At 42.0% G+C, this 23764-nt stretch overlaps 1 protein-coding gene across 4 annotated transcripts in view; it reads left to right on the forward strand.

Moving 5' to 3' along the window:
* LOC127444375 (2-hydroxyacylsphingosine 1-beta-galactosyltransferase-like) overlaps positions 1–18713 on the forward strand; it is a 69577-nt gene extending 50864 nt beyond the window's left edge. For 3 of the 4 annotated variants that reach the window (XM_051703701.1, XM_051703703.1, XM_051703702.1), the window contains 4 exons: positions 489–565; positions 10068–10287; positions 14857–15213; positions 15310–18713. In XM_051703701.1, the coding sequence (XP_051559661.1) occupies positions 489–565; positions 10068–10287; positions 14857–15213; positions 15310–15340 (685 nt within the window). In that variant the 3' untranslated portion in view covers positions 15341–18713. Of the gene's footprint in view, positions 1–488; positions 566–10067; positions 10288–14856 lie in introns of all 4 variants that reach the window. The other variant, XM_051703704.1, reaches the window with a different exon arrangement.
* Positions 18714–23764: the final 5051 nt, after the last annotated feature.

Consider the following 23764-nt stretch of genomic DNA (forward strand, 5'->3'; position numbering starts at 1 on the left):
TAATGAAGGCATGTTGACTTAAAATTCCTTGCTGCTTTAGTTTAAACCTGCAACCTCTTCGTTACCAGTACAGATCTGGGGTGCGATTCCCAACTATGTGACAACTATAGTCACAAGTTCCATTGTTACCAACTAGTGTTGTCAGCATTTACCTTTTCCAATATACCTCACCTGTATACCTTTTGCGCCACTAGTGTCACCAAACGAAATGGCAAACCAGTTTCCCAAACAATTGTTTGTCTTACATTAGTTTGACAAACAGATAGTGTGACCCCAAAGTCCCACCATGGTTATGCCAAAGTTAATGTGTCGGGCTGGTCGGAATGCTTAAACCAACAGAGTTGGGGGGGCAACCTTTGAATGGCTTGCTTATAGTTGTCTCTGCATGACTGAGATATATCTGAGATAGTAGGAATAGTTTTTTTAACTATTTTAAACAACTTCACTAATGAGATTCTTGAATCATACTCTATCTAAACTGTTTGCAGGTTCTCTGGAGTTCCTCCCTCTAATCTTGGCAACAATACAAAACTAGTGGAGTGGATGCCACAGAATGACCTGCTGGGCAAGTATAGATCCTATATCTTTGTTTTTGTTTCTCACTTTCACTAAACACCAGTCACATGGGTATTTACACTGTGAAAATAATTTCCTTAATCAGCATATTTGTTTTGTTTTCCAATGAAAATATCTAAACATCCTCTAAACAAGATACATTTATTTGAGAAGCAGAATTGCATAGGATATAAGGGTTGTATTCATAGAATATACACTGATGAGCTAAAACATTATGACCACTCACAGGTTAAGCGAATAACATTGATCATCTCCTAACAAGACCACATGTCAAGGTCTGGGTGGATTAGACGGTAAGTGAACAATCAGTTCTTGAAGTCAACATGTTGAATGCAGGAGAAATGGGCAGGAGTAAAGACCTGAGCGACTTTGACAAGGACTAAATTGTTATGGCCATATGACTGGGTCAGAGCATATTTGAAATGGCAAGGCTTGTGGGGTGGTTCCGGACAGCAGTGGTGAGTACCTACCGACAGTGGAGGAGGGACAAACCACAAACCGGCGACAGGGTGTTGGGCGCCCAAGGCTCATCGATGCACGAGGGCAACGAAGGCTATCCTGTCTGGTCTGAACCGACAGAGGGTCTACTGTGATGCAAGTCACAGAAAATTGTAATGATGTTACGGGAGGAATGTGTCACAACACAGTGCATCGCACCCTGATGCGTATGGGGCTGCGTAGCCACAGAGTGCCCATGATGACCCCTGTCCACCATCGAAAGTGCCTACAACGGGCACGTGAGTGTCGGAACTGGACCTTGGAGCAGTGGAAGAAGGCCACCTGGTCTGATGAGTCCCGTTTTCTTTCACATCATGTGGATGGCCGTGTACGTATGCGCCATTTACCTGGGGAAGTGATGGCACCAGGATTCACTGTGGGAAGACGAACAAGCCGGTGGAGAGAGTGTGATGCTCTGGACAATGTTCTGCTGGTAAACCCTGGGTCTGGCCATTCATGTGAATGTCAATTTGTCATGTGCCATCTACCAAAGCATCATTACAGACCAGGTACACCCCTTCATGGTAATGGCATTCCCTGATGGCAGTGGCCTCTTTCAGCAGGATAATGCGCCCTGCCACACTGCACACATTGTTCGGGAATGGTTTTTCTTGTTTTAAGCATAAACCTCACTAAATTTTGTTATATTTATGTTTAAAACAAGACAAAACACCCAAATTTCACTGGAAAAGACAAAATTACTGATTAAGAATCATTTTTTGCAGTGTAGGAATGGATATAAACTGTGTGTGAGGGAGAGCAAGAGTGGTTTCATCCTCCACCCTGCTCTTTCCTTCATCTCTTAGGATAATGTCTCTGTTGTATTATAGGATACAAAGCTTGTTTGTGTGTTTGTTTGTGTCAGTGAGTTTCTGTCTAATTGTACACCATAGGCTTGAGGTCACAGAGGACCTTTCTGTCTCTAACACTCTTTCTGTTATCTCCATCATTGTCTATCTAACTTTCCGCCACACTTCCTGTTCTCTGCTGACATAGATGATGCATCCTGTGCTTCGGTCTGCCATTAATTTGGTCTACTCATCCATCTATCCATTCCTGCTCTTCAAGAGATAATGACAAAAGGCTGATATAGTTCAAGAAATTATTTGTTGAAGGAGGACTGAGGACCTTCAACTGTTAAACATGCACAGACACATACATTCCATGTCAAGTACAGCTGGACTGAAAGTACCCTAGGACTGGGTAGTAAAGCTAAAAATTATATGTTGATATAAAGATTATATTTGTATTTATTTTTTCTGAAATGGCTTAAAACTGTTTTTCAAATAGAGGAACAATCATTTCAACCAAACAGATTAAATTTAAAAACTAAAATACAGTACAAATCTAGTTAAAAAATAATAAAGGTATCTTTTCACTAAATTAACACACAGAAAAAATGATATTTAATAATTTTCATATTTATAACAATAGATTGTAACAGCAATATTTACCTACAGTTTTTACTAAAACTTTAATATACTATATGAAAAATGCCACACTGAGACTTCCGTGAACATTTGTAGGTGATGACGTAAACTAATTGTCAAATTCTAGTTTTATATCAATTAATTCTGTTTGAAGTGATACACAGAAATTAATCGAACTAACCAAATTGCATTTTTGCAAGTTAAGTTTAAATTAGAGACGGCATTAAAATATTTTGTCTTAACGATTTCATACTTGAGAGTTGTGAAAAGAAGAGGGTTTGCAAAACTAATCTAATGAATGCTCTTTAGGAAACTCAATAAATGAAAAAAGAGCATTGAATCATTGCGATATTACGATGTTGCTTAATTTTATTTTGCCAGAAAAATCATAATTAAATATACCATATATCGAGTTTAAAGGTAAACTTCACTACTGAACTTCAGCATCAATGACCCAAGGTCAACATTGTCAGAATGTGTGTGCATGTGTGTGTATCTGTTTGCCATCCAGTTTAACTGAGCTTGTAACACACAGCTTTTGGGAATGATCAACTCAATGCATTTTTATAAAGAAAATGAAATAGCCGTGCCTCATGTCGTTACCTGGGAGAGTGTTATACATAACCTATCCGTGAGAAACCTTAGACAAATTTACACTCAAAGGATGCAAATGTCCCTTCAATTTCCCTTTGTGTTTTTAAATGTATTTTTAAAGAGATGTGAGGGGACTGGATAAGCTAATATACTACTAACCACTCTGACGGGGTCAATAAAACACTTTGTTCATAGTGACACCCATTCTGAGTAAGGAGCATCAGCAAACACTGGAAGAAATGGTTTTTGGTGTATAAAGGAGTGGCTCATGTTCAAACAGGAGCAACTGAAAGAATTACCCCTTAATTTCTGTTTTTTGCAGAATCTTTTACTAAGCCCAGCTAATTAAAGGATTGAAAGAAATGAATTGTTTCTGGATTCTTTTGCCAACTGTATACTGTAATTGAAATGACATTTTTCTATGATTATTTGCTAACTGTATACTGTAATTAGAGTGCATAGGCTCTTTTTCCTCTCTCAAATGGTTTCATTTTATATATATTTTATACTGTATGTGAAACATCATTTATGAAAGTTAAACATGATTTTACTATAGTAACACTAACTGTAGCAACTATGATATTTTGGCAGAAAATAAATGTAATGATTCAAGGAATGCATGGGCAAGGAGGAAGCTGGGACCGGCTTAACAAAAATGTAGACATTTATTTACCCACACACTTTTCACTGTTACAGACATTGTCGGCAATTTTACGTTCAATACATAAACACAAACACACACAGGTCCATGTGTCTCTCTCTCTCCCCGTCTGCTGCTGTCTCCTCTCCTTAAATACTCCCACCACCCCTAACTGGAATGCGAGACCGGTGTGGCACACAGGTGGAACTCATTCACCACTTATCTTCCAGGCCTCGCTCTGCCCATACATTGTGTCAATGTAGTGACACTAGGGGTCACTCTTGGGAGCCCGAGACACCTCTGGTCTTTGATAAAAGGCCAATGAAAATTGGCAAGTGGTATTTGCTTGCCACTCCCCCAGACATATGGGTATAAAAGGAGCTGGCGTGCGACCACTCATTCAGATTTTCTCTTCGGAGCTGAACGGTTGATGTTTACTGAGCTGACTGTTCATTCACCTCTGCTGTATCTGATGGTGCATTTCAGCGGCTTCACCCCCTCTGCACTGGTGCACTGCAGAGAATGCCCCTGGGCGCTTCGGCAGAAAAAAGAGAGTATATTTTTCTAAAAGAGTATATTTCTTTAAAAGAGGACGGAACGTCTTTTTAAAGACGCATCTTTTTAAAGATGCCTTTCCATTTGTGTGTTATTCCTGGTTGCGGTCGTTACCTCTCAACTTCAGACGGTCACGATTGCTGTCTTTTGTGTCAGGGCACGACCCACAGCATTCGTGGATGGTTCATGTACTCACTGCGAGAACATGTCCATGGCAACATTGCGGTCGCGGCTTGCTTTCGTAAGAAATACCTCCACCGGGTATTTTCCCACGGACCTCCCATTCCCCAGCACGCTCGTCTGCCCTGATCGGGCTTCTGGATGAGTCCGCCGGCTCGTCTCACGGTGAGTTCGACCTCTTGTTTGGAGCCCGCAAAGCTGATGAGCTCTTGAGCGCAGCATCAGAGAGCGGGCTTGTCCAGTCGGACGCAGAAGCCTCAGCTGAGCTCCCCCCCTTGGGGACGGTCGCCCAGTCACAGGTTGATGCGGAAATGATGGACATGCAGGTGGCCGTGAGCATCGGGTTAGAGTGGAACCCTCCACTCTCCCCTGAACCCTCGTGGCTTGATGAAAGCAGCCATGCCCTGCTCCAGTTCCTTTCTTCCCGGAAGTGCACAAGGAGCTTACAAAATCGTGGGAGGCACCTTTTACTGCCCGGTCCCGATCTTTCAGCTCCCCCGCCCTCACTACCCTCGATGGCGGGGCGGCCAGGGGCTATTCGGCATTTCCCCCGGTGGATAAGGTGCTCGCGGTGCACCTATGCCCGCAGAGCGACACCACCTGGTGCGGACGCCCAAAGCTCCCGTCCAAGGCCTGTAGGTTCACGTCATCCTGACGGCCAAAGCCTACAGTGCTGCTGGATAAGCCGCCTCTGCCCTGCACGCCATGGCTCTCCTGCAGGTCCAGCAAGCCAAGGCGCTAAAAGAACTGCACGAGGGTAGTTCCGCCCCAGATTTGATGCAGGAACTGCGCTCGGCGACCAACCTCGCTCTCTGGGCGATGGAGGTCACTGCGCGGTCTCTTGGGTGGGCGATGTCCACCTTAGTGGTCCAGGAGCACCATCTTTGGCTCAACCTGGTCGAGATGGGTGAGGCCGACAAGGCACGGTTCCTTGCTGCCCCTATCTCCCAGGTTGGCCTATTCGGTGACACCGTCGAGGACTTTGCCCAGCAGTTCTCGACGGTGAAGCAGCAGATGGATGCTATCCGGCATATCCTGCCCCGGCGCAGCTCAAGATCCCGCACCCCGCCTGCTCGTCACCAAGGGTGTCCCCCTGTGGTGACTGCACCAGCTCTGCCACAGCCCACCCCTTCGGCCCGGCCCCGGCATGGAGCCCACCGCAGGAAGCAGACGCCACCCATCTCACGGCCGGCCGCCAAGAGCCCATGAAAGGCTTCAAAGCGCCCCTGAGACAGACGACCCAGAGACGACGAACCCACTCACCTGGAGCTGGTAAGAAGACCACTCTATCCCCTGGTGGAGGGCCGGGAGGAGAATCTTTTGTTGCCTTTTCATTTGATTTCGCCACATGCCCAAGTGGCTGCAGTACCCAACAGTTCAGCAAAAGAGCGGGTTCCTCATTCCCTGGGTCACATACCCGGTGTGCACAGCCGTCATCATGACCACCGTCCACCACTCCATTTTGGCAGGTTTGGCGCTCCAGCGGCGGTCTCCCCACCCCTGCGCTCCCAGCTGTGGCACAGATCCGCCCCCGATGTGACAGTCTCCACGGGTCATGAGGACAGGCCTCTTCCTCCCCCATCCCAGGCTGTTCCGGGGGTGGTCACAAGGAGCCAGGTAAGTGCTTCGATGTCCCTAGACTCAGCACGGCCATGACATGCTGTGGCACCTCGAGCTCCACCCCACCGCAAGGCCCCACCTGCCGGTACGTCCGACGAGATTGTCCCGTTGGTCCCCCTCACGCGGAGCTTGGATGCATGGCTTGCGCTTTCCAATCCTTCGCAATGACTGATCCGGACCGTCCGACTCAGCTACGCGATTCAGTTCACCAGGCGTCCACCCAGGTTCAGCGGTATCCACTTCACCTTGGTGAAGGACGAAAACGCTGCTACCTTGCGCGCGGAGATCGCCACCCTCCTACAGAAGGGTGCGATAGAACCTGTCCCTCCGGCCGAGATGAAGAAGGGGTTTTACAGCCCCTACTTTATCGTACCGAAAAAAGGCGGTGGGTTGCGGCCAATCTTGGACCTGCGAGTACTGAACCGGGCTTTACACAGACTCCCGTTCAAGATGCTGACGCAAAAACGCATTCTGGCGAGCATCCGGCATCAAGATTGGTTCGCGGCGGTAGACCTGAAGGACGCATACTTTCACGTCTCGATTCTACCTCGAAACAGTCCCTTCCTGTGGTTTGCATTCGAGGGTCGAGCGTATCAGTACAAGGTCCTCCCTTTCGGTCTGTCCTTCCATCTTCACGAAAGTCGCAGAGGCAGCTCTTGCCCCGTTAAGGGAGGTGGGCATTCGCATTCTCAACTATCTCGACAATTGGCTAATCCTAGCTCACTCTCGGGACATGTTGTGTGCACACAGGGACTTGGTGCTCTCGCACCTCAGCCGATTAGGGCTTCGGGTCAACTGGGAAAAGAGCAAGCTCCTCCCGGTTCAGAGCATCTCTTTTCTCGGTTTGGAGTTGGACTCAGTCTCGTTGACAGCGCGCCTCACAAACAAGCGTGCACAGTCGGTGCTGACCTGTTTGAAGGTGTTCAAACAGAAAACAGCGGTTCCACTGAAACTCTTTCAGAGGCTCCTGGGGCATATGGCATCCTCTGCAGTGGCCACTCCGCTTGGGTTGATGCATATGAGACCGCTTCAGCACTGGCTTCAGACTCGAGTCCCGAGATGGGCATGGCGCCACGGGACACATCACATGGTCATCACACCGGTCTGTCACCGCCTCTTCAGCCCTTGGACTGACCTCGTGTTTCTATGGGCAGGCGTTCCCCTAGAGCAGGTCTCCAGGCGCGTCGTGGTCACAACGGATGCCTCCAAGATGGGCTGGGGCGCTGTTTGCAATGGGTACGCAGCTGCCACCTTGTGGACAGGCCCGCGGCTGCGTTGGCACATCAACTGCCTCGAGTTGCTAGCAATTCTGCTCGCCCTGCGGAGGTTCCGGCCATTGATCCAGGGCAAGCATGTGTTAGTTCAGACAGACAACACAGCAATGGTAGCATATGTCAACCGCCAAGGCGGTCTGTGCTCTTGTTGTATGTCACAACTCGCCTGCTGTCTCCTCCTCTGGAGTCAGCAGCACCTCAAGTCACTGCGAGCCACTCATATCCTGGGTGACCTCAACACTGCAGTGGACGTGCTGTCACGGCAGGTTACCCTCAGGGGAGAGAGGAGACTCCACCCTCAGGTGGTCCAGCTGATCTGGAGTCGATTTGGACAGGCACAGGTAGACCTGTTCGCCTCCCAAGAATCCTCCCACTGTCCGCTCTGGTAAGCCCTGACTGAGGTATAGACACGCTGGCACACAGCTGGTCCCCTGGACTGCGCAAATATGCATTTTCCCCAGTGTGCCTACTTGCACAGACTCTGTGCAAGGTCAGGGAGGATGAGGAGCAGGTCGTCCTGGTAGCACCCTACTGGTCCACCCAGACGTGGTTCTTGGACCTCACGTTCCTCGCGACAGCCCCCCCCAGTGGTAGACATGATCACTCAGGCTAGGGCCCCCTCTGTGAGGTGCCTGTATGCCTTTAAGTGGCGTCTGTTCGCTAAGTGTGTTCTTCCCGACGGGAAGACCCCCAGAGATGCGCAGTCAGATCAGTGCTTTCCTTCCTGCAGGAGAGGTAGGAAGGGCAGCTGTCCCCTTCCACCTTGAAGGTGTACGTAGCCGCTATAGCAGCACACCAAGACACAGTGGACAGTAAGTCCTTAGGGAAGCACGAAATGATCATCAGGTTCCTTAGAGGTGCCAGGAGGCTGAACCCCTCCAGACTGTGCCTCGTTCCCTCATGGGACCTCACTGTAGTTCTTCAGGGTCTACAGAGAGCCCCCTTTGAGCCTTTGCAGTCAGCTGAGCTTAAGGCACTCTCCTTGAAGACTGCCCTCCTGACAGCGCTCACTTCCATCAAGAGGGTAGGAGACCTGCAAGCGTTCTCTGTCAGTGAAACGTGCCTGGAGTTCGGTCCAGGCTACTCTCACATGATCTTGAGACCCCGACCAGGCTATGTGCCCAAGGTTCCCACGACCCCTTTTAGGGACCGGGTGGTGAACCTGCAAGTGCTGCCCCAGGAGGAGGCAGACCCAGTCCTGTCATTGCTGTGTCCGGTGCGCGCTTTACGCATCAATTTGGATCGCACGCAGAGCTTTAGAATCTCTGAGCAGCTCTTTGTCTGCTTTGGCGGACAGCGGAAATGAAGCGCTGTCTCCAAGCAGAGGATCGCCCACTGGCTCATTGACGCCATAACTATGGCATATCACGCCCAGGACATGCCGCCCCCAGTAGGGCTACGAGCCCATTCTACCAGGGGTGTAGCAGCCTCCTAGGCCCTGGCCAGGGGTGCCTTTCTAACAGACATTTGCAGAGCAGCGGGCTGGGCAACACCCAACACCTTTGCGAGATTCTACAACCTCCGGGTGGAACCGGTTTCATCCCGTGTAGTGGCATGCAATACAAGCAGGTAAGTCGGAGAGACTCGCTGCCGGCCCAGTACACGTGCTAACTAAAAGCCCTGCAATGGGGTAGGTGCTCCGCATTTGGCGGTTCCCCATAGGTAACACCATGCAATGTATATCTTCCGCTAATTTGTTTCCCTGTTGGCAAACTGCATCTTCCTTGGGCAGAGACCCCTCTGCCACTGTCTCCATGTTTGTAGTTACTCCTCACCAGTTGGGTAGGACCTAACATGAGACTTCTCCACATGACATACTTCCGACAGGACCATATGATGTATTTCCACTTAAATACCCCCCTCTCTCTGGGCGAGGTGTGGTCTCCGCGGTGTACTCCCCTTGGGAGGGACACTCCCCGACTAGACCTGGTCGGCCCAGTCGGATAATCCCCCTTTTTTTTAGGGAGTGGAAAAAAGAAGGGGAAAAGAGGCCACGACTGGGCTAGCCTGTCTCTATCACTTGGGTAGTTGACTTGTCCCCAAAGGGCCGTTCGACACTCATAACAATGTTGGGGGAGGTTACGTGTCGGCCTGGTGCGCTGGCTACGAGGCACACAGTTGTCTGCCCATCACACACCGCCAGTTCACGTAACACAGTTCAGCCAGTTGCAGCATTTTGTTTAGGGACCCCTAGTGTCACTACATCGACACAACTTCGAGTGAGTGAAAGATAGGGAACATCATGGTTACTTGCGTAATCTCCATTCCCTGATGGAGGGAACGAGACGTTGTGTCCCTCCTGCCACAATGCTGAACTACCCGGTGAAATGACCGGACCTTGTCTCGGCTCCTTAGCATAAAACCTGAATGAGTGGTTGCACACCAGCTCCTTTTATACCCGTATGTCCGGGGGAGTGGCATGCAAATACCATTCGCCAATTTTCATTGGCCTTTTATCAAAGACGAGAGGTGTCATGGGCTCCTTAGAGTGACCCCTAGTGTCACTACATCGACACAACGTCTCGTTCCCTCCATCAGGGAACGGAGGTTACGTAAGTAACCATGACGTTTGTGGCATAGAAACCGCACTGTAGTTACATATAATTAGTTACATATTTGATGTAATCATAGTTGATGTAACCATGTTAAAGGTTCAATAATTTTATTTTTCTTGTCTCTGTTTCTCTTGGTTACCAACAGGTCATAGACACATACGGGCCTTTTTGAGCCATGGGGGCTTGAACAGTATCTATGAGGCAATGTATCACGGCGTGCCTGTGGTGGGTGTTCCACTGTTTGGAGATCACTACGACACCATGACTCGGGTTCAGGCCAAAGGCATGGGCTTAATGCTGGAGTGGAAAAGAATGAGCGAGGAAGACCTTTATACTGCCATGATCAGTGTCATTACAGACACAAGGTAATTCAAAAGTATACAAAAATAACAAAAAATCCCATCAAAAATGAATAAAGAGTGCACAACTGAAAGGCCAGATAAACCTGAAATGGATTAAGCACTCATTATCACACACACACTTCTCTGTTAAGAAACAGGTAATAGAAATCCAAACCCACACCCTCGCACAGAGAGGCAAGTTAATCTTTAATGACTGTGGAATTGGGGTTACTCAGGTTTAATGATAAACAAGACCTTTGTTGAAGACACTGTAAGAGTCAATATTTGCTGATCGATAGTTTTTATCAAATCAAAGAGGAATGTAGTCTGAAACCATTAATATGTTTAGAAACAATCCAGACAAGTAATCATTATAGAAGCTGAGCTGAGCTGCATTTTCAGGGGCATAGATTTCGGGGGGAGAGGATGGGGGTAAGTGCTTCACGCTGCAACCCCCCAGTGTTCAAGCCAAATCTACACCCTTGTGCATTTGAGGTCTTTAGGTTGTATTAGGATTAATTCCTAAATTGTTACTGTAAGCATGTTATCTGCTGGATTAGACCGCTAACTGATTATCTTTTAACTGATTTGGCATTTACTGAATTGAGAAGAATAGATCCATGCTCAGATTGCTTATTGCTGGTATGCACGGCACTCCAAACCAGTGGATGTTCAAATTAGAATTTTAGAGCTGGACATAGGCGAGTCAGAGTGTAGGAAGAGAAGCTATGTTAAAGTGCCATCTTGTGGCCAGTATAACAAAACTTGCTTTAGGTAGGCAGGATTGCACACACTGTGGTTCTCACATTAATGTTAACCTGAAAATATCAGGGAATTTAAAATTGTGATGGAGGCTTGGAAATGTCATGGAAATAAGTAAAATCTGGAAAAGTGAATATATTTTTTTCTAGTTTTGCTCTGCTCTGAAATATTTCTTTGACAAGATAATTCTCTATATCAGTGTTTCCCAACCACTTTGACAAGATAATGCTCTATATCAGTGTTTCCCAACCACTGTGCCACAGGATTGATTACAGCAGTAGTCAATCGCGTTCTTGGCAACCGCAGTCCTACCGAGGCAGATCGCTTGATTGGTTACAGCTACGGCCAGTTGCGCGCTTGTCTACAGCAGTGCATGCACAGTGAATCTGTGTCTGACAGGAATGAAGCTTGAACGAAGAAGAGACACTCATGAAACTTCTCATTTGTAAACAAGCTGAATGACCTGGTACATGCATCGACTGTCTGAATGAGAGGGGCATGTTGTTTGTTCACTTCAGGATCTTTCGTCTTCGTTGTTCATCAAGGAGAGAAAAGGGTGGAAGAGCTATGATAAATATGTTAAAGTGAGTGATGTTTTTACACGTTAAGTGGCTTTCACATGACTCGCGTTAGCGCTGCCGAATACATTGAAGTCTATGAAGTGACTCCACTTTACACCAAAGTTTTTTTTCACACACGTTTTTGCTTCACAAATAATGTCTTTGAGAGTACAAAGGAACAAGAAATATTTAAAAACTCTCCAAATTTGTGAAGAGATATTGAATGTTCTTTTAATTAAATATTACCTTACTGTTTCCAAGTATCAGACACCCCAGTTATTGAACTAATTTAAATTTACCCAGAAAATGCTAAGACCTAAACATAAACAAGCCTTTTTATTACTATCTGCTATCAAAGCAACAGCCAGTTTTTTTCTCTCTCTCTTCCAAATACATGTTTTCAATGTTCATTGTGCACATCTCCCGCATTCTTGTGTGGCAAACTCATAAAATCGCCCCTCTGTGATGCTTTCTGCAATGCTTGTCATGTGGAGGGCAGTGCGGCACTTGACGCCGGCGCTGAATGGAGCGTTGACGCCTCGACTCAACTCATGTAAAATGCACTTTACAATGATGAAAAAACATTATTGAAACTCAAAATTATTATTATTAGGCTATTATTGTCCTCTTTTCTGATAAAAGTCATGCTCAGCAGTTTAAATCTGTAGGAAAATGATACCGTAGATCTGCTTTGTGTTTATAATTCTTAAACAAATCTACTGAAGTCAGTAGATTTGTAGTCATGCAAGTTTTAATGAAGGAGAAGAACGTTATTAAAACTCACTATTATTAGACTATTATTGTTGGCTTTTTGGATGAAAAATAATGCTCAAACTGAAGGAATGCTTAAACACTAAAGTCTCTTGGCAGATTTTGGTCGTGAACCACTCAAAATTATTCAGTGACTTGCTCATACCACATAAGATGCTCATAGTGGCATCTCCAGAAGTGGTCACTGAACTAATAAGTTAATTAAATTGAACAAATTTGTGACACAGAAGCAAGCCACACCAAAATACCCTTTATTTTTTGCAGCTAATTCTGCAAAATTGTGCAGTTAATTTGCTCTTCTTGAATTATTACAATCACTGGAATTGGTGCTTTTAGCTAATTGCCCTTCATGAGTTTGCATTCCTGTAATTTGCTGTGGCATTGCAAGAATTAATTTGCAAGAACAAATCAACAAATTAGAAAAGAAGCAAATTTGTTGTTTTTGCATTACCCAGTTAGTGCTCTTGCCACCTGTGACCTCATTACATATAAGTCACGTAGCATACCTACATGACTTGATAGTGGTGTGCCATGGTATTTTTTTATTCGTAAAGAGTGTGCCGTGGCAGAAAAAAGGTTGGGAAACACTGCTCTATATAAGTGCTTATGTGGAGTAAAACTTGCCCACAAGACAGCGTGATAACATTCTGTCCATTGAGGGTTTTGTTGAAGACATTTGTACACTAATAAGTACTGTATATTCGTTGAAATCTATTAGGAGTGGTGGCTGACATGCAAATTGACATCTGCCTCTGCAATCTAAATGATTTTTAAAGCTGTACTATGGAGCTAATGGGCTCTCTATTGACATCTGTGGTTGAAACCTAAAGTTGCAAGTAACTTCCGGAAGAACACTGTTTTGTTTTTTACATCAAGTTGTGTTTTGGCACTGCTCTTCAGCGTGGATGAATCTCATGGTTTAAAGCCCCTGTGAAATTAAGGTTTTGCTGCCTATATCTATTAGTTCTAATACTTCAAAATGTTGATAAAATTCATTTTCAGAAGACATAAGCATTTAAAATCTGCAGTCTTTCTCTGCTGGCTAAACAAACTCAGAGTTTGAGACACTTTGTCCAATGAAATGCTTTTTAGAAACAAGAACACACCCTCCCACTGCATCTGATCAGCAGCACACATGGCTGGGTTCTTACCTGAGCTGATACACTGCCCCTTTAGGGTATTAAAAAGAGTTCATATTTGGCTGTGCTTTACACCAGATTTAAACCCATTCAAAAACATTTTTAAACCATTAGTTTGGTGTCAGAGCCTCTTAAATGGCTACAAAAAAGTACCATGGTGTTCCCATGCTTCTTGGAAATGGTACCATGGTATTACTATGTTTATTTTTTTGGATGTGGTACCATGGTAATACCATGACTTTTGAACATGGTGCCATGGTAATACCATGTTGTTTGGACATATACCATGTTAATACCATGTTGTTTGGACATGTACCATGTTAATATCATGTTGTTTGGGCCCTGTGATGATACCCCATAAAGGAATCATCTGGGCCTCTTTGGTGGATTTAGGATAGCTTGGTCAGAAAAAGTCCATTGGTAGCAAGAGGAGGACTCACATCCTAGTCTACATTTTGCAGCCATTATGTTAGCCAACCAAAACACAACTTTCCTCATTTGTAATAATTCTTGAAACTAGCCATTGTCACTTAACATATTTTAAGGGGCGTTTCAAGATGGGAGGGGTAAGGGAGCCCCTAAAGATGTGTAACCAGGATCTGGTGGGACCCTGACCAAACCCTTGTACTAATTACTTAAAACTTAACATTTGAAGGTAATGTTAAATTGTACAGATTTTTCTCTAAAACACACTCAACCATTCTCATACTCTAACTAATCATATACTGAACTCTTTTTTTTTTATACCCCTAAAAGAGCAATGTATCCCCTGAGATACAAATATTCTGTGTCAGATTTGGAAAGATTTTATATATTTAATATACATACATTTTCAACATGAACAAAGTAATACAAGTCCTAGCCACAATATTTTAAGCAGAGAATGTCCCTCAAAATATTAACGTAAAAGATATCAACTTTTACTTCAAGGTCAGTGGTTTTCTCACAACATGCTACCATGTCACATTTAGATAATGACTGTGTTGATTGAGTTGATGACAGAGTTTTTGTACAATGAATGTAATGACGTAAACCTGATGATGAAAGACGTAAGCCTGCCCATCAAAAACAACCTGACTGCTCAACATACTGTATAAATCATTATAAAATCATCATAATGTAGGCTTATTGTAGTGAATCGGGGTAAGGCAAGAACATGTTTTTTTATGTACTCGCTCAATAATAGAATTTCATTCATTTTAACCAAAACATCTTCTGTAGTGCAGCTTTTATAAAATCCTTATTCATTAATCATGAACAACTGGAAATTTCATGGAAATTCATTGATCTAACAGTGCGGGAACCCTGTGTATTAGATGTTCATGATCTGAAACATTTCCTCTCTCTCTTTCTCTATTAAGGTATCGTGAGCAGGCACAGTTGTTGTCTCAGATTCATAAAGATCAGCCTGGTCATCCAGTGAGTCGAGCGGTTTACTGGATTAGCTATATACTCCGTCACCATGGCGCTAAACACCTCCGCTCTGCAGTCTACGAGATCTCCACCTACCAGTACTTCTTATTGGATGTTACTGTGGTGACAGGAGTGTGCCTGGTTCTCATCTGTTACTGCCTATACCAAATAGGGAAGTTCATCCGATTACGGCTGGGGCGTGGTTCAACTCCACTGGAGAAGGTTAACGGACACTGTCATAATGGAATTCCAAATGGCAAGCACAAAAAAAATTGCCATGATAGAAGTATAGAGAAGAAACTAAAGTAAAAAAAAAACACACACACACACAAAAATAACACTGTAGGATAAATCAAAACTAATGCTTTACTAAAGAGAGAAATTAACTACTTTTTACTCAGAACAGGGCCTATCCAGGAAATAAACACATGAGTCAGTAAACAAAGAAACAAACCAACTAGAATAAGAACGGACTGGAAGTGGGAAGCCAAAGAAAGGATGGAAGAAAGAAAGAAATGAAAGCAGAAAACATATATGGAAAACTTCTGAGGATGTTTCTTTCCCTGTTGAATGGAGTTAATGTTCATCTTTGGTCCTGCATGTTGAGTTTATCCTTGTGGAGAAAGCATCATTTTTGAAGTTTAGAAATTCATGTTTTTAACAAAAAGCTATTCTGCTGTGGGGCATCTGGTTTTCTACATATCCAAATACTACAGAGATCTATATCTAATTATTTATGGAACTATAACAGTTTTTTTGGGAAATTCCAAACAAAAAAATATTTATGTTTCACGCACACCATCCCCAATTTGTCTTCATCCTTTTCAGGCATGTTGATTCACCGATGTTAACAATGCTAGCTGCAAATTTGCTTGTGTTTAGCCTAACCCTAGCACATTTTGCTTAAAACCGCATTGCTTGTAGGCAATAACATAATCTCTAGCTGCTAGTTAGCTGCTAGCTGCTAATGCTGCTAGTTAAAATGCGAAAGATTTTATTGAATAGCTGTGTGAAAATAGAAATCCTGATTAATGTGGGATGCGAGGGATAGGTTGAGTTTTGTTGTTCTCAGCTAATGTTATCTACCGAGTTGATAGCACAGCTGTAGTTTCTCTTCAGACGTTTCTCTTCACATGTGAGTCCTCTTGTTGACAGATCAAAATGACAGATTTTATTCAAATTGTTAAGCCATTTTATGTTTTAAAGTTTGAATCCTTCAATTATTTATTCACTTTATGGTTTCTTTTATTCAGAGGAACATTACATTTTTCTAAATGGGGGAGGGAGTGCATATGTGTCTCAAAATATTCCAAACAGACAACATTTTATTTTAAAAACTTTTTATTGAATGCATATCAGGGGTGTGTTGAAATCAAAGCAAAATAACTGTTTGCTGACTTGCCCTTACACCTTCCCACAAATCAATAGGTCTAGTGTGACCTGAAGGATTTTGGTACTGTAACTAACATTACCCATGGTGCTCTACTGAGTCTTTTAATCGTCAGCCAAGTTCTGTGAAAGGCAATATGGTAACATTTGTTTGTTTATTTTTTCTTATACAAAAATGACTTAATGCCTCACATCAGGAGCTTTGATAGATTGCAATAGACAGGACCTCTGCCACTTATTTGTGCTTTAAAGTGCATTCTCACCCAGAGGTTTTATTTAAAACATTGCCATTGGGCAACTTGATTTTATAAAATCACATGCTGGTTTTACAACTAAATGTTGGACTGGAGTGTTACTAGTAATAGTTTCAGATTGGTAGTGTATGATTGTTTTAAATGCACCAAAACATTTGGAAGTCAAACTTGATTAATGAAAAATGTTATCACAAAGTAGTAACTTACATTGAAATTCTTAAGTATGACATCATGCTTTGTAAGGATTTTAATGTCTTATAAAAGGATTGTAAGAACATGAAATTGTAAGAATGTAAAATTAACTATTAAAGGAATAGAGAGATGTTGTAGATTGAGGCCTAGCACACTTGGACATTGTGATTTCAGTATGCTGGGTTCTAACTCTTAATGTCTACCAGAATTACAGTACACTGTCGAGAATATGATATCAGCAATTTGTATCAATGCCTTGTAACACACAATGGGGTCCAAAAGTCTGAGTCCACTATCAGCTGATAAGTTTTTAAAAATGAACATGCGATTCTTAGTATGTTTAATGACAACATGCACAGGTGCTGGCATGAAATCCACAGGTTTATGAAAAACATAATGATCCATATTATCCCAGCATGATTTGAAAATGTTCACAAGAGCATCATGTGATGTTATTGAATGCTTGTTTTTTTTGTTTTTTTACCTTTTATACAAAGAAGTTAACATGGTCAATGTCACAAATGTGCATACATCTTATTAGTGACCTAGAAATAACATTTATAATTTATTTATGTTTTAGTGAAATTTAAATCCTATATGTTCAGTGTGGAGAATTTAGACCCCACTTTATTGGCATTGTTTCTTGCATTATGAAGAGATTGTACTGTAGATGTTATAAGTTCTTGTAAAGTGTGTTATAATACATAAAAACTGCACTATCAAGGTTTACCACTATTCATAAAACCTTATTTATGTCAGACAGAGTCAGATCCCAGACACCAAACAGTCAATGGCATAGAAAAGTACCAACACCAAGAATCAAAACCATAACAAGCTAAACAAAAATTCAGTGAAGGCATAATCATTTGAGACCGTTTTAACCACGAGGTTTAAAGCATTTCTTCAGCCAAGCACTGTTTAAGACTGTCCATACTTGAAAATACACTGGCTACAATATGGCTGCAAATGCTTCAGAGCTATGACTGGTGAAACAGTGATGCACATTCACACACTTAGAAGATTAGAATTATTTTCTCGTTGTTTGTTTTGTATGATTTTCAGTATTAATATAAGATGGTTAACAGAGTAAAAGGCTCTAACCTTAAAGACTGAGTGTGTGTAAGTCTGTTTGATTGACTTTGTGATCAAGTGATTTCCTATGTGCATGTGTCTGTGTGTAAGTTTGAATGGGGTTGCTTGAGCCTATTTGTGTCTAGCTTTCACTCTATATACTGGTAATTTATAACCAATGCTAGTTCATCAACATCAATACCTTTCTTTGCCTCTCATTGTCTTTATTTATCAAGTTCTTGTTTCTTGTAGGCATAGCTTTTAATGCAGGAATTTAGTTTTTATTTTATTTTTCATAATGATTTTAAGTTGTCTTTTATGTGTGTCTGTGTTGTCATGTACATAAAAAGACAAACAATAATACTAATGTTAAATAAACATTAAATATTTTGTTTGCTTATGCCTGTTTTCTGATGATTCTCTCTTGATTGTGATGCAAGTTAACCTGTAACACCAAAGGAAATTTAGTGAGACTAGTCTGGAACTCAGAGTGCACTTGCACACCGTCTCATTTCAGTTCTCAAGTTCCACTATCCTGAAGTGCTTTGTCTCATTTTTTTCCCATGACCTCATTGATGGTCATGCCTAGATGGGAACCCTTGTTCTGAGAAATTCTTACAAATGCTGCTACCAAATTGCCACATTTTCATCACTCACTGTTTACCTGATATAAATGATGAGGAGCCTTGAAAACTGGGCTGTCTGTCTTTTTGTAGTGGTGTGTGTTTGTGTGCCTAGTAATGTTTATCTCATTCAGCTGCAGAATGTTAGAATGCTAAAATTGTATGTCTTTCTTCACATTTTTGAAATTTTCTTTCTTTGTTGCCTATTGCTTGTTCAAACTGCTATTTTTCAAGATTGTAATAATTATAATAAAATTAATTCATTTCTTTTGTTTATTATTATGATTGGTTATTGTTGGCTAATCCCATCTGCATTTCCAGTGCTTGACATTGGTATTTAGGGAGTTTACTATTGTGGTATCAACTGTTTCAGATAAACCTGCCCCTAAAAGGCACGTAAAAGCAAAACAATCTATGGATAGTCACATTACATTTCAGTCAGACCATCTCTTCTCTAAGTGGACGGATTGTGGCCAGAATAAGTTGCAATGTGGACCATACATTATGCCATAAGTCAAAAGTCTTAATAAACAATCTAGCCACGACCCCATTGACAGAAGATGAAATCAATGCAAAAAAGTTGTCCTCTCTCGAAGATCCTGTTGTAATAGAAGACAACGTCTTTTTGCAAATCCCGGGATTCTTCTTTTAATGTATGTGCTGCTCCCAATTACTGAATGTAAAGAATGTTTTATAATGCGTTGATCACAATACTCTGATACATTTTGAGCAATTAAAACATAGCAGAATTTTTTGCTGAATTGATGATTGCAGGGAGAGTGTAACACTTGATCGGTGGGTATCAGGAGTTTGCCTTTCATTTTTAGTACTCAAGCTGGGTATGTCACATAAGATTAGTTTGTATTCTGGAGATGTGTGTGTTGATTAAAAGATAAGCTGATACTTTATTTTGTCTTTCTTACCTCTTAATTATTTAATAACAGTTTAAAATGTGATGTATTTTATGTGTCTTAATCAAGGTCATCACTTAAATTTACAGGGCCAGGGAAAAAATGTTTTTATGGGTTGGCCCCCCTGCTCCAAGTTTGATGAGTGTCTTAGGTACTTTTCCACGGGACTAGTACTTGTCGTCGTTTTCATAGAACTAGTTCTCTGAGCCATTTTAAGGGACATTTTAAGCTGCTACTCCAGGGTAGATACTTTTTGAGGGAGTAGAGGGACTGTGGGAGGTGTTGCAGCCTGTGATTGGTCAAAAACCTATGATGCACAAAACATTAAGAAACACAAAGGGTCAGCTGCCGCCATTTGTAAACAAACTTGTAGCTGCTTGCCTGCCACTCAGAGGGTTGTTCTAATTTTACAATTCCCTAACAGAAATAACATAAAACCAACAAAGTATCCAAAGTGGATCACCCGTTTCACATATTGTGTGTGTGTGACTTCATTGGGTCACATGCTTTGAGTTTTCAGCACATCTGTACTGTTTGTACTGTGTGACTATACAGAAAATAAAGTGATTTCTGGATTACTACATACATTTTTTCATGGGACAACAGATTTAAATAATAAGATGTTTATCGAGAGTGGGTAATTGAAATATATTATAAACTTAGCGATCATGAAATCTAGTTTACATGAGGGAAGTATTGTGTGCCTGTTACTGCACGGTTAACTTGCATCAAGACTTTTTAAGTCAATGAGTGAGTATTTCAGTACAGTAATATACTATATGTTGAGTCATAAAATCCTTTATTGTAAAAAATTGTGTTAGTTTGTGTCTGAAAACTGGAAAATGCTACCTTCGGGGACTGTATAAGGAGGTAGGATGAATGAAGGTGCTTTTTAAACTATTTAGAGACTAGTGTCCTTAAGAGTTCCATTCACGCTGTCGTCTAAACCATTAACAGATTACGCAGCAAGGCAGCTGCCTACTTTTTCCGATGCAGCCAAAGTTAGTGTAAAACAGCCTTTACAAAAGTGTAGCTCCGATCCTGGTATCGTCCATCTGTGTTGCTGATTTTTTTGTTGTGGTTACTATTGTATCACAGAGTCAGAAGAAAAAATGGTCAATACTAGAGGATGTCACTACGGGAGTTACTTTTGTGAGTGCGAATGCAAGAGGGGAAAAGTGTCCTTGGGTGTGCCGGTCCTTGTAAGAGTTGTCATTTAAAATGTTACTAAGGGAAAAGTACCAGGACTGTTGGTGGGAAAGCCCACCAAAATTATATTTTGGTTCTATGAAAAATAGACCTAAATTAGAAATCAGCTTGATACTGTAGAATGAAAAAGTAGATGATCCATTAAGTAGAAGGACCTAAAAGTGCTACAAGTCATTTTTTGAATACCATGCATTAATGTCCTTGACAGATATCACTAAAATAGGTGTCCTGAGAAATCCAGTCTCACTTTTTTCAGAAATCAGAAATGCTCTCTGTTGTTCGGCACAGGAGGTCCATAAAACCTGAGAGCTTAACGTTAATGTTCCCATTCAGCTCAATGGCAGTTGTTGGCTGGCGTATGTAGCCGTAGTATGCAACCTGCTTGCAACAATCTTCACTTACAGCACCTTTAATATGTTTTGATTCAAAATCATATTTGAATTTGACTTTTCTTTTTTTCAGCGTGTCTTGTCGATTGTAGAGTATAAAATCATCATGCCATTTACTACAGAAAGAAGGGGGACATATAGAAGGAACCTAACAACTGGTGTAGTATTTGCTTATGATCAGCAGGTGGCAATGTTGATATATAAATGTATATTAGACCATCAGAAATATAAAGTATTTTGTGCTTCCACTTCCAACCTTGTGAAACTCACCCACTTTACAGTGATAAGAAGATGAAGCTGGGCACTATAACTCATTTCATTTCTATAACTTCATGTAATTTTTTCACTAAAGCAGATGTACATTCGTTACATTACATTTAGTGCTTCTCATGCTTAGACCGATGTTAAGCAGACTTGAGGTTACGGGTCAAGAACGGGAGAGGGAAGGGCTGCTAATAAAATATGTGGCATGCACCCACAAAATTGTTCACACACTATCAGTTACACACCCTATAATAAGCTTCTGTTTGCTCAGATAATATAGGCAAATATATCACACTTTTGAAAATACACACACACCACTGCTAGAGACCAAGCTAATAAAATAGTAATTATGGTGTGGAAAATGAATGAATTTACCTAAACAAGCACACCATTTAGTTTTTCTATAATGGTTGAGACTTTCAATTGACTTTATTTTTTTTTTTATTGAGCTATTTATATTAATGTCCCCTACCCATAAACCAACACTCACACAAGACTATGCATTTTTTTATTTTAAAAAAATCATTATTTAGTGTTTATTAAGTTTTCATTATGGTGCCCACAATGTAGGCAATTTCTGGTTTTACTCTGACAAAACCTGTCCCACACAGATCTTAAAGAAGAGAAACATGTTTCCGTGAGCACATTTGTTTCACTGGGGGTTATGGCTCTCTTGTTTGTTTGTTTTTGATTTGTACTCTTTGCCTTTGGAGGCCCTGGTTTGTGTTTGTATTTGTATTAGAGGAGTGTGTGTGTGTGTGTGTGTGTGTGTGTGTGTGTGTGTGTGTGTGTGACTGTGAATCGTTGCTTTGTCTATAAAAAAAATCTTTGCACATGTTTGTCGCCGCTGACAAGGTTTCAGTAGCTGCAGCCATCTTTTCCTTCTTGTTCACTCCCTTCTCTTTCAATCAATGCAGCTCCTGTCTTAGCCTCTAACTCCAACAACACACATTAATTTCACACATACTGTGTACACACTAGAGCAAGCTGCTGACTCTCGGCACAGCCACAGCAACATACACACACACCTTATTTATGACCTGATGTGACAGATGGATCAATAGTTTAATATCACTGTTTGTGGAGTGCAATGCATCTGTCTATCATACAACCAGACAGGCTACTAAACACACACACACACACACACACGGTCAGACAGACAGACACACACACACACACAGACCTTAGAAGCAGTATTAGTGATTAGAGGTCTGCTACCCGACGCTAGCCCGAGGTGACCTGAAAAAATCAATTGGATTTGGGCCTGCTGCCTTGCCCTTGGGCCAGGGTCAGTTTTTCAAGTATAACTTCGGGTTTAGGTTGGGTTAGGGTTTGTAATTAATGAAAAAGAACATATGCAAACAGATGAGTTAGGTGCTGTTCATACCAAATGTGTTTTTGCATGTGTTTGCTCTGTTTTTAAATTATTGTTCTATGTAAACACGTTTTGGACGGACGTCTTTTAACATTGCACCGCATCTCGCTGTTTTTCAGTGTCTTGCACAGGACTTCTGCATTTTATTAGACACCGTGTCAAGTTAAAAAGAACATCAACTTTATGGAACGCTTCTCGAGACAAATGAATTCTGTTTCATTCATTGCACGAATGACAGATGCTCCGGACTTTTATCATTGATGACGTCTGGTTATGTTAAAAGACCAGATGACACAATTAGGTATGTTGGCAGTCATATCTGAATGCTAAATTCGCTTTATGATTCACAGCAGATTTTGCACATGGGGTGTATAAGTTACACATGGATACATTGTGGAAGACATAGTCATGTTTGCGTCTAGCTTCCTTTTTTTTTTTAGCGCTGGTGTCACAAAAACTTAGCATTCTGAAAAAGATCAGGATGCAAAGAGAACTTCATGTGACTGTTATAGTGTTACACATGATTCCAGATTGTTCTTCACCTGGTAAAGTTTCAGTGCTGGATATACATAAGCCAGTGTTTTTTCCCTTAATCTGCTGTGCTGAGGGGCAGCCTTGCCTTGTTAAAACTGTGTAAGTTCACTGTTACTATACTGTTATGGATGTTGCCTGTGATTCTTAAATAAAATACAGCAATTTGCAATTTGGGGTATGGGACGGGTTCAGGCTTAAACTTAAGGCCCATGCAGATCTATGTTAGTGATGACCTCTCATAGGTACAGTAGTTTTCATACTACTGTAATATAATAATATTTACAATACCCGACCCCGAAACCTGTTGACTATTAGTATTAAAGCAAAACATGAATTGGCTGAATTATAAGCTTCAAATGTCCTTAAAAGACAGTTTTTCAACATATTTCACTATATTTGTGAAAACATTTCCAAAAATGTGGCACTCTAAGATGTAGCACACACACACACACACACACACACACACAGACAGACAAAACACATGATGTAGAACTTATACACGAACATGTGTAGGTGCCATCTGTTTGGTGGACAGACAATTGCAAAAATAATTGACATACAAACATGACAACAACAGTGTGCATTAGGAGTAACAGCCAAAAACCTGAAGCTTCAGTGCTGTATACTGGATGCCTGACCCAAAAA

Source organism: Myxocyprinus asiaticus, chromosome 7 (genome assembly GCF_019703515.2).
Source record: "Myxocyprinus asiaticus isolate MX2 ecotype Aquarium Trade chromosome 7, UBuf_Myxa_2, whole genome shotgun sequence".
NCBI classification, from domain to species: domain Eukaryota; kingdom Metazoa; phylum Chordata; class Actinopteri; order Cypriniformes; family Catostomidae; genus Myxocyprinus; species Myxocyprinus asiaticus.